The sequence below is a fragment of the Corythoichthys intestinalis genome, chromosome 17 (genome assembly GCF_030265065.1).
Source record: "Corythoichthys intestinalis isolate RoL2023-P3 chromosome 17, ASM3026506v1, whole genome shotgun sequence".
Lineage (NCBI taxonomy): Eukaryota > Metazoa > Chordata > Actinopteri > Syngnathiformes > Syngnathidae > Corythoichthys > Corythoichthys intestinalis.
The window spans coordinates 6,722,323-6,739,405 of record NC_080411.1 but is presented as its reverse complement, the minus strand read 5'-3'; the positions used below and the strand labels follow the sequence as shown (position 1 = coordinate 6,739,405).

The following is a 17,083-nucleotide window of genomic DNA, read 5'->3' as shown; positions in this document are numbered from 1 at the left end:
TCAGGGCCTGGAGAACTTGCAATCATTAATGGAAGAATGAATTCAAAAGTTTATCAGGATGTTTTGCAGGAAAACCTGAGGCCGTCTGTAAGACAGTTGAAGCTAAAAAGAGGATGGATGCTGCAACAAGAAAATGATCCAAAACACAGAAGTAAATCCACTTCAGAATGATTTCAGAAGAACAAAATCCACATTCTGGAATGGCCAAGTTAAAGTCCAGACTTGAAACCCATTTAGATGCTGTAGCACGACCTAATGACAGCAATTAATTCCAGACATCCCAGGAATCTGATTGAACTACAGCAGTTTTGGAGAGAACAATGGGCCAAGATTAGCCCTGATCGATGTGCCAGACTGATCTGCAGCTACAGGAAACGTCTGGATGAAGTTATTGCTGCCAAGGGGGGGGCAGAAAAGATTAAATGTGATGGTTCACTTACTTATTTATCCCCCTTCTGTCATTGTTTGCATACTATCCTCATTAAAATATAAAAAACAATAAATGTTTGGGTGGTTTTAGTTAGCGCAGACGCTGTTTTCTCATCTGTGTGATTTTGACAATGATCCGATCACATTTGATGGTGATATTATGCAGAAATGTGAGAAATTTCCATCATGTTCAGATACTTTTTCATTCCACAGTATGATATCCCATATCATAAGGGAACACATTGCTTACTTTTTCTTTTCGAGAGTACCATATCACTTAACATTGTTTCCAATTTTAGGTTCCTGTATTGTGAGAGATGCCAATGTCACAGTCAGTTCTCAGTTCGGTTTGAATTGCACTGATGCATCCTGCAAATTTGGCTACGACTTCTCTGCTTGTAGGAATGACGGAGTTAAATGTCCTTACGGTTTACAAAATGATTTTCAGGTACGAGGCATTTTTAATCTTTACTCTAAAGTTAATATACAGTGCCTTGCCAAAGTATTCGGCCCCCTTCAATCTTGCAACCTTTCGCCACATTTCAGGCTTCAAACATAAAGATATGAAATTTAATTTTTTTGTCAAGAATCAACAACAAGTGGGACACAATCGTGAAGTGGAACAACATTTATTGGATAATTTAAACTTTTTTAACAAATAAAAAACTGAAAAGTGGGGCGTGCAATATTATTCGGCCCCTTTAGTTTCAGTGCAGCAAACTCACTCCAGAAGTTCAGTGAGGATCTCTGAATGATCCAATGTTGTCCTAAATGACCGATGATGATAAATAGAATCCACCTGTGTGTAATCAAGTCTCCGTATAAATGCACCTGCTCTGTGATAGTCTCAGGGTTCTGGTTAAAATGCAGAGAGCATTATGAAAACCAAGGAACAAACCAGGCAGGTCCGAGATACTGTTGTGGAGAAGTTTAAAGCCGGATTTGGATACAAAAAGATTTCCCAAGCTTTAAACATCTCAAGGAGCACTGTGCAAGCCATCATATTGAAATGGAAGGAGCATCAGACCACTGCAAATCTACCAAGACCCGGCCATCCTTCCAAACTTTCTTCTCAAACAAGGAGAAAACTGATCAGAGATGCAGCCAAGAGGCCCATGATCACTCTGGATGAACTGCAGAGATCTACAGCTGAGGTGGGAGAGTCTGTCCATAGGACAACAATCAGTCGTACACTGCACAAATCTGGCCTTTATGGAAGAGTGGCAAGAAGAAAGCCATTTCTCAAAGATATCCATAAAAAGTCTCGTTTAAAGTTTGCCACAAGCCACCTGGGAGACACACCAAACATGTGGAAGAAGGTGCTCTGGTCAGATGAAACCAAAATTGAACTTTTTGGCCACAATGCAAAACGATATGTTTGGCGTAAAAGCAACACAGCTCATCACCCTGAACACACCATCCCCACTGTCAAACATGGTGGTGGCAGCATCATGGTTTGGGCCTGCTTTTCTTCAGCAGGGACAGGGAAGATGGTTAAAATTGACGGGAAGATGGATGCAGCCAAATACAGGAACATTCTGGAAGAAAACCTGTTGGTATCTGCACAAGACCTGAGACTGGGACGGAGATTTATCTTCCAACAGGACAATGATCCAAAACATAAAGCCAAATCTACAATGGAATGGTTAAAAAATAAACGTATCCAGGTGTTAGAATGGCCAAGTCAAAGTCCAGACCTGAATCCAATCGAGAATCTGTGGAAAGAGCTGAAGACTGCTGTTCACAAACACTCTCCATCCAACCTCACTGAGCTCGAGCTGTTTTGCAAGGAAGAATGGGCAAGAATGTCAGTCTCTCGATGTGCAAAACTGATAGAAACATACCCCAAGCGACTTGCAGCTGTAATTGGAGCAAAAGGTGGCGCTACAAAGTATTAACGCAAGGGGGCCGAATAATATTGCACGCCCCACTTTTCAGTTTTTTATTTGTTAAAAAAGTTTAAATTATCCAATAAATTTTGTTCCACTTCACGATTGTGTCCCACTTGTTGTTGATTCTTGACAAAAAATTAAAATTTTATATCTTTATGTTTGAAGCCTGAAATGTGACGAAAGGTTGCAAGGTTCAAGGGGGCCGAATACTTTTGCAAGGCACTGTATGTATACATTATAGTTATATTTTTGATTTTCTTTCCAGGTTATGAGCATGGTTTCAGGTTTTGGGCCTATTATTACTGCTGGAATCTTTTCTGCCACTCTTTCTTCAGCACTGGCGTCTTTGGTCAGTGCACCTAAAGTATTTCAGGTAAGAACTTGCAATTAAAAAAAAGAAAAAAAGACTTACCCCAAATTTTGATTTAAACAAGATTTGCTTTCTAAGAAACGTACTACATTAACAAGATTTTGATTTCACAGGCTTTGTGTAAAGACAACATTTACCCTGGACTTGGAATGTTTGCCAAAGGTTATGGCAAGAACAATGAGCCTCTCCGAGGCTACATCCTGACATTTGTGATTGCTCTTGGGTTCATCCTAATTGGTAAGGTCGCTACACTGCTTCATTATGTAGTAACAGAGTGAAAAATAACATATGTTCAAAATGTGTTTTTGTTCATAGGTGTTTCCGTAAATATGCATTTGCATTTGAGGTTTTCTAAGGAAGTTGCTACATACTGTATTTTCCTCTTCTTGTATGTGAAATACAGTACATTACAGATATGTCTGATAATGACTTTTCTTGCTGAATCTATGATGCGTGGCATTTTTAATGTACAATATAACAGGGTGAAAGTAATATATTACTGCATATGGAAAGCTTATAGTTATAAATAGCTCAATTGTCCATCTATCTTAAAGCTACTCCCATTCAATATTTCTGCATATGAAAAGATTACATAGGTAGTCCCCGGTTTTTCGAACATGTTTCGTTACTGCGCTGGCGATGTAACTCGGATTCCCGCGTAAGTCGGAATTAAACTATCCAAAAACATGTATTCACCATTGTATACATTGGAGCTAAGTCCTAGCTAAACAGTGAGCTAAGCTCCGAAATGACGATGTCAGACGTCCGTGTGGTTTGCTGACTTTAGTCAGCTGCTCATGCAGAAGGAAACTAAAATAAAATGAAATTAAATCAGTCTCATCTTCAATAACAACAATTCAAATTTGCGTTTACAAGCAAGTAGCTGCTGATACAGCAATAACAAACGATTAGCATGTATCAGTTAGCGTCCGCACATCATCAAAAACAATTGCATAAACTCGCCCCAAGTATTCGACCACAATTGAAAACGCGCAATAGCAGTACAAAAGGGGTTATACTGTATACAGCCGTCACCTCTGGATGCTTCACAAGCAACAAATGTGCACGCAGCCTGTCTCCTATGTCACTCGGCTGCTCTGTGTGCCTGTGTGGGGTGGGCGGGTGGATCTGTACATGCACTCGCTTCCTGCGCCAAAATAAAAGCATGCATCACAAAACAAAAGTCAACATTTAAAAAAAAAAAAAAAAAAAAAAAAAACGGCGAAACACAGGCGTCGTAAAGTCAAAATCGCGCAAGTTGGGTCTGTCGTAACCCGGGGACTACCTGTAGTTATGAATACCATAGTTCAATAGTCTATCCATCTTAAAGCTACTCCCTTTCAACTCGAGCCATGCTGTATGTCAGCATTGTTACTAATAGAGTGTTTGTCATCGGTATCTCTACATGAATTATTATTTTTACATTGGAAAAAACCTTTCTTAAACTTGTTTAATAGTTTTAAGTGTCACAAAAGCACAAAGTCAAATTTGTCTGGACAATACATTTTGAGTCACAGAAAAAGCCTTTTCTAAGCTACTGGATGTAAACAAAAGCAACAATGCTTTCAAGAATGTAAAAAAATCGGTCATCTAACTACTGTATGTTGTTTTTGCAGCTGAGCTGAACATCATTGCCCCTATCATCTCCAACTTTTTCTTGGCCTCGTATGCCTTGATCAACTTTTCTGTGTTCCACGCGTCATTGGCGAACTCCCCAGGTAAAGTATATACAAACAAATGAAAGACTGATAGATTTGATCTAGATAGTCGTCTACTGTATTATAATGGTTACAGGAGTGGAATTGATGTCACTAAGGCTAGGTTCATACTGCACAATTACAATTTTTTGCCATATATATATATATATATATATATTTTTTTTTTGCATTCCTGTTCCGACTGCGTTTGTCCATTGAGCCCGTTCAAGTATTACGCATGCGCACCATTTCACAGTACGACACACGCTGAGCAAACTGACCTTATGCCTTATGTGTGTGCGTGTCAGTTTGCCCCGACTTGGCCATGTAAACAATACTGGAATATTGCTCAGACATGTGCTGATTACCGGTTTATACTCTGGTTTGAAAACGTCAAGGTTTCAAGACCGCAAAAATTTTCCGTCATACCGTCCCTAAGGTATTAGCTATTTTTTATGTCCCAAAAACGCATGGAGAAATCCCATGCTTGCAGCTGCAAGGCTCAATCCTCCCCCAATGGTTCTTGCTCAGTGTCAGTGAGTCAGCTGTGCTACACGATGGCCGGAGGAGGTGAAACTCCTGAACAACCCCCCCCACCCCCCTCAAAAAACCGAAATCATTGGTATGGGAATACTTTGGCTACAGAACCGCCAATATGATTTCACATTTATGCAAAATTAAAGGTTAGTAAACACTGTCATCAACGTTTCCCACCAGCTACGAGTATTAACTCCAGCGTGTTTAGTGTGTCTAGCGGTCTGGCAACTGACTGTGTTGAGAAAGAAAGTGTGTGTATAATGTAAACATGATGCAAGTCATACGCACGTGCTCTTTATGGAAAATAATTATTTTTGTTGTGATGGTCATAATGTTGAGCTGTGGTTGTTGGTTAAGGACTGCATTTAATTTTATTTAGAATACAGTACAGTATTTTGTAATTCATTCATTCATTGATTTTCAATTTGCTAATGTTTTGAAAAATAAAAATCATGTTTAATGGGATTTTTTAAAAAATTTTAAAACTTGGGTATCTTAAAGTAACACATTTTAAAGCTGTAATTGCAATGCCGTGTAAGTGTGATATTTTGGCTTAAGGTTATCTTACTGTCAGAATCTCATACCGGCACATGCGTAATTGCTCAGATGGTGCACAGAAAGAAAACCGAGCATTATCAGGCTTATCCCTTTATTTATCTATTATTTATGATGATAGACTTCATAATATATTGATGGGGCGCGAGGCCGATTAATAGGGGGCCTGCATTGTTTGCGGGGCTGTCAAAGCTGACAGAGTGGAATCACAAAGAGCTTTTATCGTTGAAAATTTTTGTGAATAATGCTTGAATCCCTGAATTCTTTATTGATATGGACGTAAAACAGTCTTGATTCTTTTTTAAAAGAGCAAAAAAACGGGCAGTTAGCATTTATTTTACATAAATATGTCAAAGTACAATGCTAGTCTGTTAGTCGAAGTACAATGCTAGTCTGTTAGTCAATGTGGCGGCAGCCTTACAACAAACAGCTTTAACGTTGAAAATTCTTGTGAATAATTATTTATAGATCTGAATGTAAAACAGTCTCAATTCTTTGTTAAAAGAGCAAAAAAAAATATTTTACGTAAATACGTCGAAGAATTTTGCTAGTCTGTTAAACAACGTGGCGGCACCCTTACATCAACGAGCTTTTTATGGTGAAAATTCTTGTGAAAAAACTAAAATCTAATTATTACTTTGAATCCTCGAACAAATCACTCCTGAGACAATCCTTCCTGTTTGTATACGGTACCGCTTTCATACTTTTTCAACCTAAATCTGGCATTGGATCACTGTATGTGTTGGTGAGACCGACTGCGAATAACTGAAGTGGATTGTGGGATGGCCCCCTACTTGAAGGCATGGCGCAGTGAAGGTGGAATCTGACTCGTCAATATCATTATAAAGTCTATGTTATGACTGTGGCCAAGCCCACCTCCTGCGTAAAAGTTCAAGCTAGGCGTCAACGCTAATGCACAGTTACATCGCAGTTGTCCTGCCTACCGCTCTTGCTCTTTTGTGACGTACCGTATTGGCCCGAATATAAGACAGTGTTTTTTGCTTTGAAATAAGACTGAAAAAGTGGGAGTCGTCTTATATTCGGCCAGTTATCATTGAAGCGAATGCTGAACTTGAGGAGTAATGTTCTGCCATGACAGAGCTCAGCTACTCTCAAGTTTAACCAGTTTGCATTATTTTATTGCAATGTTTTTCCTTATTCAAATTTGTTTCAAGACTACCGTTAGTTTGACCTCACTTTGATGGTTAATGCAGTTATTGCAATTTTGTTGTTTTATCACAATAGATTGGTTTATTTACATTTCAAAAACCAGAAGCCATTCATTTACGAATGTGATTGCACTTTAGTTGACATATTTAAATGTTGAGATATTAAGATTTGAATGAGGCAAAATAACATGCTTTTTCTCTCAAATATATTGTTATAATCATTTGTTTCAGATGTAATTGTAATGTAATTATTTTCTGTATAAAAATTAATTTGGTGTTCAAAAAGTCTTTTTTTTTTTTTTTTTCTTTCAAACTTGAGTCTTGAAAAAGAGGGGGTCGTTTTATAATCAGGGCCGTCTTATATTCGGGCCAAGACGGTAATTGCTACCTGAATTCCAATTTTGAAGACTTGACAGTTCAGACCGCCACCACATAGTGGAAAAATGTGGCCTAAATTGGATTTAACCACATACCACCCAGATCAGATTTGAAATGGTCCACTTCTATGCGACATGTCCCTTTTAGACAGTCAAGTTAATGCCGTACTCGAGTCGGCAAAACACGACAAAAAAATCAGATTCCTGCATTAAGACCTACGGTCTGAATCTAGCCTAAGTTATCCCTTCCAACTCACAAAAGAGTTGAGAGGAGCCACGTGTGCTCATTTGGACATCTGTGCCTTTAGGAGATGATTTATTTAACGTCAATGCTACAAGGAAATGAATAATATTTAGTTTTTAATCATGTGCTCAGATTAAATATAATGATTTTTTTTTGCCTATTGAATTTTATGCTCTTTTCTCCCTTAAACCCCAGAGCGCTAGCTGTGCTCCAGGTACAGAATCTCTGCGTCTAATTTTATCAAGCAGATAATTTTATTACACGGACATAAATGGTACATGGCTCAATTTGAGGCTTGCAATTTGAAAAATATTGGTAAAATTGTTTCAATGTGCTTAACAAGATCTGGCCACATGTCTAAAAAAACAATTTTGAAATTAAAATATTAGCCTCATTATTGCCAATTTCACTCAGGGGGAATCCCTGCATAATACTGAGTGAAGTGGCATGGCCGAAGTACCGTTTATGTGTTGTTGTTGTAGTTGTCCTAGTCATTGTATAACAGTACAGTACAAATGTCTACCATCACTAAAATCCTCGCACTCAAATTTCTGTGGTGCTTCGACAGCAAGTGGAAAAATATGTTCCTAAATAGCAGGTTTAACTTTCTGATCTCATATGTAACAGACTGATACCTCATTATTTAACCCAAGTACATTGAACATCAAGATGCTGTCCCTCCATGCTCTTTGTAACATGTTTTTAGTTTATGATTACAATTCATTAAAAAAAGGTCTTATGTTGTATCCCTTTTTTGTCTTAAACTGCTAAAATAATTCTTTCCTGATGGGTGTATTTGAAAAACTTACTCAATTTAACGTCTAATTTCTTTATTTTAACAGTCGTCATGGTTTGGTGGAGATTTAGATGCTGATATATCAACTATTTTTAATGTCTTTGTCTTGAATTGTGACTTTTGTCATTGATATCCCAGGGTGGCGTCCCAGCTTCAAATACTACAACATGTGGGTTTCGCTTGCTGGAGCAGTACTGTGCTGTGTGGTAATGTTTGTCATCAACTGGTGGGCCGCTCTCTTCACCAACGTCATTGTTCTGGGACTCTATATTTACGTCAGTTATAAAAAGCCAGGTAAGTCTCTAATTTTAAAAACTATATTGATTCTTTCAATTAGATTTGCCCCAATCACTTATTTTTGCAACTGATTTCAAGTCAAGAGTCATCTGATTTTGAGGATCTGCCGATATCAAGAACCGATCCAATACCTCGGCAATTCAAAACATACTTTTTTGTTTCTTTTAACATTGTCCATGTTGATTATTTGTTCCTTTGTAGCCATTAAAAAAATCTTAAAAACACAATGTTTTTCCATCCGATCTTCTAAAATGACGTACTCGGACCCGATTTCCGAATGTGATCTGATCGGGGACATCCCTAATGATTAGGGGTGCACGATATCCATTTTTTGACACCGATACCGATAACTTCCTGCTCCTCAAGGCCGATACCGATACGATAACCAATAATATATATATAAATATATTTACCTGAGTTTTTGAACACCTGTAGGTCAACAATACTTGTGGTTGATTCATACTGGTGCACGATAACTATTGGTTCAATAATTATCGGTCCGATAATAGGAGTTATGACGTCATCCCGATAAATCCAATAACATTTATAATAGGACCGATAATATGTACTGTTCTGGCTTTGCAGTTTACACAATTGTATGGGAAATCAGTTGACCATTTGCGGGGCATTGCTCCCACCTGCTGGTCAGAATAATTCAATGCACCTATTTTTTGTTACAGTAGTTTGGTTCAATCACTTTACACATTGCGGTGTCTAGCGGTAGCATTGACAGTCATGAATGCTTTCTGTTACGTTTCCGCTTCGGAAATATATGTAAGTATTTTATGTTTACGATTACATATGGATGTACAAAATATGTTTGCTTCTGTGGTGAAGGGTCATATGTACAGAACTTCATAAGTTGTGTTATAGAAGCCGGCCAATGCTTTAGTAGCTCAAGCTAGTGTGCTATGCTATACATATAATAGTTGTGTATATAAGTGTATTGTGCAGTTTGTCGTATATTGAATATTGAATATGTGTATTTTTCTGTTGTACTTTCACAATATTAAGACGAGTGTCTTCCCATAAAAGCAAGAAAAGACCAAGCTTTGTGGTTCATGGAAGTGCATTCATTCTTAGCTGGCTGTCGGGCAGTGCAGAAGTGAAATGCACTGTTTTGTTCATGTCATTATGAAAAATCTGATGAGATCAAAGGCAAATCTATGTTGAATCAACCACTATTTTTTTTAAACCTCCAGGTGTTCAAAAACTCAGGTTGTACATTTAAAAAATTATATATTTATTATGGTGGCACGGTGGCTGAGTGGTTAGCACGTCTGCCTCACAGTTCTGAGATCAAGGGTTCAATCCCGGGCTTCGGCCTTCCTGTGTGGAGTTTGCATGTTCTCCCCGTGCCTGCGTGGGTTTCCTCCGGGAACTCCGGTTTCCTCCCACATCCTAAAAACATGCATGGTAGGCTGATTGAACACTCTAAATTGTCCATAGGTGTGAGTGTGTGCGTGAATGGTTGTGTGTCTCCTTGTGCCCTGCGATTGGCTGGCAACCAATTCAGGATGTCCCCTGCCTACTGCCCGAAGTTAGCTGGGATAGGCTCCAGCACCTCCGCGACCTTCGTGAGGAATAAGCGGCATGGAGAATGAATGAATATATTTATTATCGGTTATCGGTATCGGCTTTGAGGAGCAGCAAGTTATCGATATCTGTATCGGTTTCAAAAAATGGATATTGTGCACCCCTATTGATTCAGCATAGATTTGTCTTTGACCAAACCACAATTTTTATGATGACATGAACATTATTGTTACTTCCCAAGGACGGCTCGCGAAGGGCGTAACATAAAACAAGCCACAAAAATGTACGAGTGGACACAAATTTATTTACACAACAATCAAACTCGCAATGAATATGTACAGAATGCCGACAAAGCGTGACTTCAGGGTAAGCCCAGGCCAAAACAACAAAAAAAAGGAACTACACTTAAACCCCACCCGCTAACTAAACCCTGATCATGTAAAAGGAACAAAGAAAAGACAGCTTCTAACCTAACTTCCTACTCTATACAAAACAGGAGAAAACAGGTTGAACAGAAATGGCGACTTACCCTTACTTGCTTCAGTGCTCTTATTTACAGTGGTGAACAAAAACGATCCAATAACGAATAAACACAAAAGACCTCACCGAAAAAAGCGGGAGTGTATCAAAGTAGCGATCAAATGCAAACGAGAGTGAATGGCGAGCAAATAGCTGGCGAGGAGGACCGCAGCAGAATGCTGTCAAATGCGACCTCCTAGAGCGTTGACAGCGGCAGGTTTAAGAAGCTTGCCGCCTTTTCCCGTGGCCAATCAGCGGTGGTGACGTCGTCGGTCCGTCCTGCGTCGATCAGCTGTCATCACAGTGGGAGGGGAAGCAGCCAGCTGGTGGAGGCGACAATCAGCTGACTGGAAGAATCTCAGAAAATTAACTATTAAACGACCAGGGCCTTCACAATTATTATAATGAACAAAACAAAGACAACAGTTTTGACTTCAAAAAAGTGCCCATATTATTTTTGTCGAATAGATATAATTTGAGTCAATCACAATCAATCAGTCAATATCGTTGACGATGTGTTGCCCTGAACAATGAGCACTGATCTAAAACAAACATAAACCCAACTTGTATTGTGCTTTGTCATGGCATGAGTCTAAAACATTTGTTAAGAGCATTTAAAAAAAACACACACACAAAAAACATAGCGTTTTATAGCATTTAAGCTAGCGGAATTTTGCTGTGTAAGTTAACCAAATGTTCTTTTGTTATACATAGATCCTTATTTATTCAATTTTTTATACCGTTCGAGGCTCAGCTCAGGTATTTTATTTTTTCATGTTCCTTATTACTCGATTATTCGAACAAACTAGTTCCTCGATTAATCGACTACTAAAATAATCGATAGCTACAGCCCTAGATGATAGTTTATTTTGCAAGGCTGGTATTGAGTGATCATCCTTCACTGATGAGTTAATACTTCACAATGTGTACAATTTAAAAAAAACTGATCTTTTTCACCTGATTCCAATCATGTGATCGCATCGGTGACATCACAACTTAAGTTGATTAAATGTCATCATCGGGATCTGAACAAACCAAGTCATCTGTCATTTTTGTTATGCTTTTCTGATACTGATCACCCACAAACTGGCGTTGATGCAATTCCTCACGTGATGCACAACTGCTACGCTCCAGTCTGCCCTACTAATGCAATGCAGTCCTGACGACTTAGAACACACCTGTGTGGACACAGTTTGACATGCAGCTACACATACATAGAAGGCTTTCTTATTGGCTGTCACACCACATGGGCCAGATAGCCTGTGGTTTAGCAGGGTGACCCACAAACACACTTCCTAATTCCAATGTGTCTTTCTTTGTGCCTGCTCCCTCTCATCCAGATGTGAACTGGGGCTCTTCGACCCAGGCTTTGACATACCATCAGGCTCTCACCCACACTTTGCACCTCAGTGGAGTAGAAGACCACATTAAGAATTTCAGGTATCAACAAGCCGATCATGGAACTCATTTGCATTATGGCTGGATCAAGTTAACATCTATGGCTGAATTGTTATTTTATCATTAACATTTGAACTGAAGCAGTTCAAAAACATCATAGTGTCTTCAGAATCATTAGTGTGGCCTCTGAGTTCATTCTCGTGTCCTCGCCAGCTACTTATAATCCTAAAGAGCTTAACATATTTGCTTTGATTGTGCTAATCTGCTTCAGATCCCACTCCGACTCACTGACACCCCCATTAAAGGGAACCTCGGACTTAAAGACTTGAACGCTCTAATAAGTTGCAGTTGTTCTCTATTACTAAAATATGTTATTAGAAACACATAAAATATTGCCAGTGATTTAAAAAGCTATAATATTTAGTACGTGTTTTGACCTACAGAGGGCGCCATGTTTTATGCATGCAATGGACGCGTGGGGTGATGACGTAGTTTGTCACTCGCTAGACGAACACTAACAGTCTTCTGCAATTCCTTATACGCGGCGAGATGTCCAACACATGCGCTCATCGTTTATAAACTGCGAGTACTTACGATTTGTGTTTTTATTGAGTCGTTTATTATCTTTTCATTGCCTCAAAATACTTTTTGTATGTGTATCCCTCTATTACATTTAAAGTATTGTGTTTTCTTGTGGTAGCTTTAAAGCAGATTGTTGATCTGTTGACCACATTAGTCATGTAGCATATTTAAACCACCTTTATTTGATATTACTATGTTGAAGTATTTTCTTAAGGCATGTTAGGTGTGTTCTGTTTGTATGCATCTAAACAAAACAAGCTGAAAGCGCACGGTAGTACTTTGGGTGTCAAATTTGCCTCTTGTAGTACGTCTAGCCGGAGTAGCACATTTTGACAGAACACTGGTTTTGTTATACTCTTGTCTTATCCTGTCTTTCCTGTTCATTTTGCTTTTGCTGCTCGTTTTATGAAATTTTGACAGTGCTGTCATGCTCATTAATGTTCCTCTCTGGTTCATATTGAAAGGGTTGAACAAACGACATGTTTAAGTCATACTCTACGCTAAGCCTGAACGATATATCGTTTAAACATTGCCATCACGATGTGCGCGTGAGCGATAGTCCCATCGCAAGTACGTGTGATAGTTTTTTTTTTTTTTAATCCACATACGTCGTGCTTTCTGCTCAGCCACAGCCTCACACCCTCCCTCTCCCAGCCCTTTGTTCCTCACAGTCACTGCAGCACTTGCTTATTAAAGTTAACGATGCTCGTTGTCTTAGATCTTGCCAAAGAAGGGGACTTCAAAGCGGAGCAATGTGTCAATCATCATTTAACTTGTTAAACAGTTTCTGCAAGGAAGCCGCGCTGGAATTAATGCGTGTGTGTGTGGAGACGTTGGAGACATAAAATAAATGCCAGAAGTGATCATGAGGATTTGAAATTTCTACATGTCACTCCAAGAGTCACAGCTAAGTTAGATAAACAGAAGCATTTAATAAAGCCAAGCATTTTTCTACTACAGTACTTTATTCTTGTTCAAAAATGATTTGGTTGGACAGTTATGTTTAAAACTGATAATAATTATGACATTTGAAGTGCTTAAAAACCATTTATACATATATATATACACACACACACATATATATATATATATATATATGTGTGTGTGTGTGTGTGTGTGTGTGTGTGTGTGTGTATGTATGTATGTATGTATGTACAGTGGTACCTCTACATACGATCGCTTCGACACACGAACTTTTCGACATCCGACGTAAAATTTGACTCGCCATTTGTTTCTACATCCGACGACATGCTCGAAATACGACGACAATGGCAGCACCGCAGACGAATGCACGGCGGATTTTCTTGTGTGACAAATCAACACTGGTTTCAGAAAAGGTTGGTACAGGTGGTGAAACAAGGAAAAAGTTGACGCTTACCTTCTAAATGAAGATGCAAATGACAGAAAAATATGAGTGTAGGGTGGGCATCTGTGAAATGGCTCAACAATACATCTCCACGGTCCTCCTCCGACCATCGTTCGCCAGTCTTTATAAGTTAAGCTGACAATTCTTATTGTGGTAACATCTCCAGAGAAATCGCCAACTCCGCCACGTTTTTATCATTTATTTCACAACTTATTCAAAACAAAAACACCTTCTGTCTGCCGCAATTGACGGTGTTCTCAAGAAAACATTCAAAGTGAAAGTGAAACTCAAGCTCACCGGTCTGTCTCTGGCACGTCAGCCCCGCGGTGCGTTCAGGGTCAGCAAAAAACGTCCGCCACATTAGAACCCGATTCGTTACATTAATACAGGAATTATTATTATTATTATTATTATTATTCCGATTTTGATTTATAATTTATTTGTTTTGCTGTGTGTAATTGCCATTTGTAATAGTACCAGCAGTATTTTTTAAGGATTTAGTGAAGGTTTTTGGGCTGTGGAACAAATTAATGGAATTATAATGTATTCCTATGGGAAAATCCTGCTCGACGTACGACCATTTCGACTTACAAACAAGGTCCTGGAACGGATTAACTTCGTATGTAGAGGTACCACTGTATATATATATATATATATATATATATATACATGCATTTTTTAAAATCACTTTGGGGGGGGAAAGTGAGAAAAAACATGTCTTATACGTATCTCTTTCCAATGCTAAATCTGAATAAATACATTGAGCATAAAAAACACACACAAAAAAAAAAAAAAAAAAAATGGGGGGGTGGCTGCGCTACTTCGCGGTTTTCCACTTATCGCAGCGGGTTCTGGTCCCCATTAACCGCAAAAAACGAGGGATCACTGTACACTGTGGTGATGGTGAGTCTTTCCAAACAGCTAATCAAGTCATCGAGTAAAAATTTCTTTAAAAGAAAAAAAGATTATATATATATGTTTTTTAATATCACAATATGATATCGCAATATATTGCAAACCCCCAAAAAATCGCAACAATAGTTTTTTCCAATATCGTTCAGGCCTACGCTACGCTACAGTCATACTCTGGAAGCCCGGCAGCGTAATCATGTAATGTCACCGCCCTGCGACGTCAACAAGAATGGTGACCTACTAGTTCAACTAATTTTACAAATTGTATAAAAACGAAAACCTCAATAGGGGTTTCAAAATAAAATTATTTTAACTCAGAATAACGTTTATCTTTTAAGAACTACAAATCTTTCTATCCGTGGATCCCTTTAAGACGAGACCACAGTAACATGAAAACAAAGTTTTCAAGCAGTGACGTACATTTTTGTTTGTATTTAAACTAGAGGTGGGAATCTTTGGACACCTAACGATTCGATTAGGATTACGATTCAGAGGCTATGATTCGATTATAAATCGATTATTGATGACACCCCCCACCCCCGCTATTAGCTGCTAATGTTTTGTACATTAGTTACAAAAACTGTGGAGAGAAAAAAAACAAAAACAAAAAAAAGCCTCACAGGCTTAAATAAATGACTATTTCAGTACCAAGTTAACAGTTAAAAACAATGAATTATATACTCAAATCCCCATTCTGTATCAGCAGCTTTAAACTACATTCAATTAATTTAATGTTGTCAATCAACTGTTAAAGTTGTTAAAATTGCTCCTGTTATTCCATAATTTCCCTTTTGTTTACTTTCAACATGTGAAAGTTTTAAAACTATTTTAAAGACAGATTCAAGTCAATATTTAACCGATTTAGGAGTATTTTAGATAAAAAGTTAATTAGGTTCGCTTGGAAGGTTCGCTACAACAGCCTTGCAGGGAAGTCTACTGCTTTAAGATGGCGGCCGTTTACTAACGCCCACATCTCGCTTTCTCGACATGTGCTGCTATCGCCACCAAGTCTATTGTGCATCTAGTCCTATACAAATATGATATCTACTTTAACATTATGTATTGTGGACGTACTTTGTAGCAGCTTTCGGCAGCAGTCAGGTATGTTGTTATTGTTTTTTTTTTTTATCTCGCGGCATGAGTTTAGCTAGAGCCGTGAGTTGAGCATTGGCATTACCCGAGGGGCCGGGTAATGACAAGCATGATGTTTAGCTACTCTCGCTCCGTTCCTCATTACGTCCCGAAGACCGCGCAGTGTGCTGAGTAGGAGTGGGAACCTCTTGGTACCTCACGATACGATACGATTTGCGATACAAAGCTCACGATAACGATGATCTGACGATATAGCGACACAACCATTTTTGATACATTGGTCAGGAAATCATTCTAGGATATTCTACAAAAAACTAACAGAAAAACAAGCTGCTGTGAATTGGAATGAGTTTATCACTAGTAGACGTCCAATTTGAACTGGGAGGGTGGCAGCGAATGAACATCGTTCATCATCGTTCATCCCTCCCACTTCAAACAGATTGAACGTCTATAGCTGTCAGTGGCAGCCAATGCCAGGCAATGAGTAGTTTTGGGCCATTTAAGGTCATTTACCTGTTCATTTTCAGTTACTTCCTGTTGATTTTGGGGTATTTTATGGGTCACTTGATGTTTATTTTGCCTTACAGAACAGGAAGTGACCTGGGAATCACCTAAATAGGCAGTGACTCGAACTCAACAGGAAATGACCTGTAAATGCCCTAAAATGAAAAGCAAGTGACCTGTAAATGCCCCAAAAATCGGACCGAATGACTGTGAATTCTCTGGTTTTGAATGAACAAAGGTTCCCAGTCTAAATAGATTGGGCGTCGAGCACCGACAATGGCAGATTTTTTTTTTTTTTTAATTGACACCTTTTAAAAACGATATCTCGATTATTGACAGGAGCATATCGATAACCTTTTGGGATACAAAGTATCACGATTTATCACCATTTCGATATTTTGTCACACCCCTAGCGCTGAGTGTGTTTTACTTCCGCTTTACTTGACATACTTCAATCATCGGAATTTGGATGTTTGTGAATCGTTCTCGAATCTTCCACGGCCGAATCGCGAATAATCTAGGAATCGGAAATTTCGCACACCTCTAATTTAAACTAGGTGTGGGAACCTCTTGGTACCTCACGATACAATACGATTTATGATACAAAGTTCAAGATAACGATGATCTCACAATATGGCGATACAACCATTATCGATACATTGGTCAGGAAATCATTCTAGAAAACAACTAATAAACAGAAAAACAAGCTATTTACATCCTTCTGCTGTAAGTTTATCACTAGTAGACGTCCAATCTATTTGAACTGGGAGGGTGACAGCGAATGAACTCCTCCCACTTCAACTGGGCCTGT

At 38.7% G+C, this 17,083-nt stretch overlaps 1 protein-coding gene across 2 annotated transcripts in view; it reads left to right on the top strand.

Moving 5' to 3' along the window:
* slc12a2 (solute carrier family 12 member 2) overlaps positions 1-17,083 on the top strand; it is a 100,822-nt gene that overhangs the window by 56,063 nt on the left and 27,676 nt on the right. For both annotated transcript variants that reach the window (XM_057818318.1, XM_057818317.1), the window contains exons 10-15: positions 729-877; positions 2,587-2,694; positions 2,805-2,928; positions 4,308-4,409; positions 8,205-8,360; positions 11,759-11,858. In XM_057818318.1, coding sequence (XP_057674301.1) covers positions 729-877; positions 2,587-2,694; positions 2,805-2,928; positions 4,308-4,409; positions 8,205-8,360; positions 11,759-11,858 — 739 coding nt within the window. The remainder of the gene's footprint in view (positions 1-728; positions 878-2,586; positions 2,695-2,804; positions 2,929-4,307; positions 4,410-8,204; positions 8,361-11,758; positions 11,859-17,083) is intronic.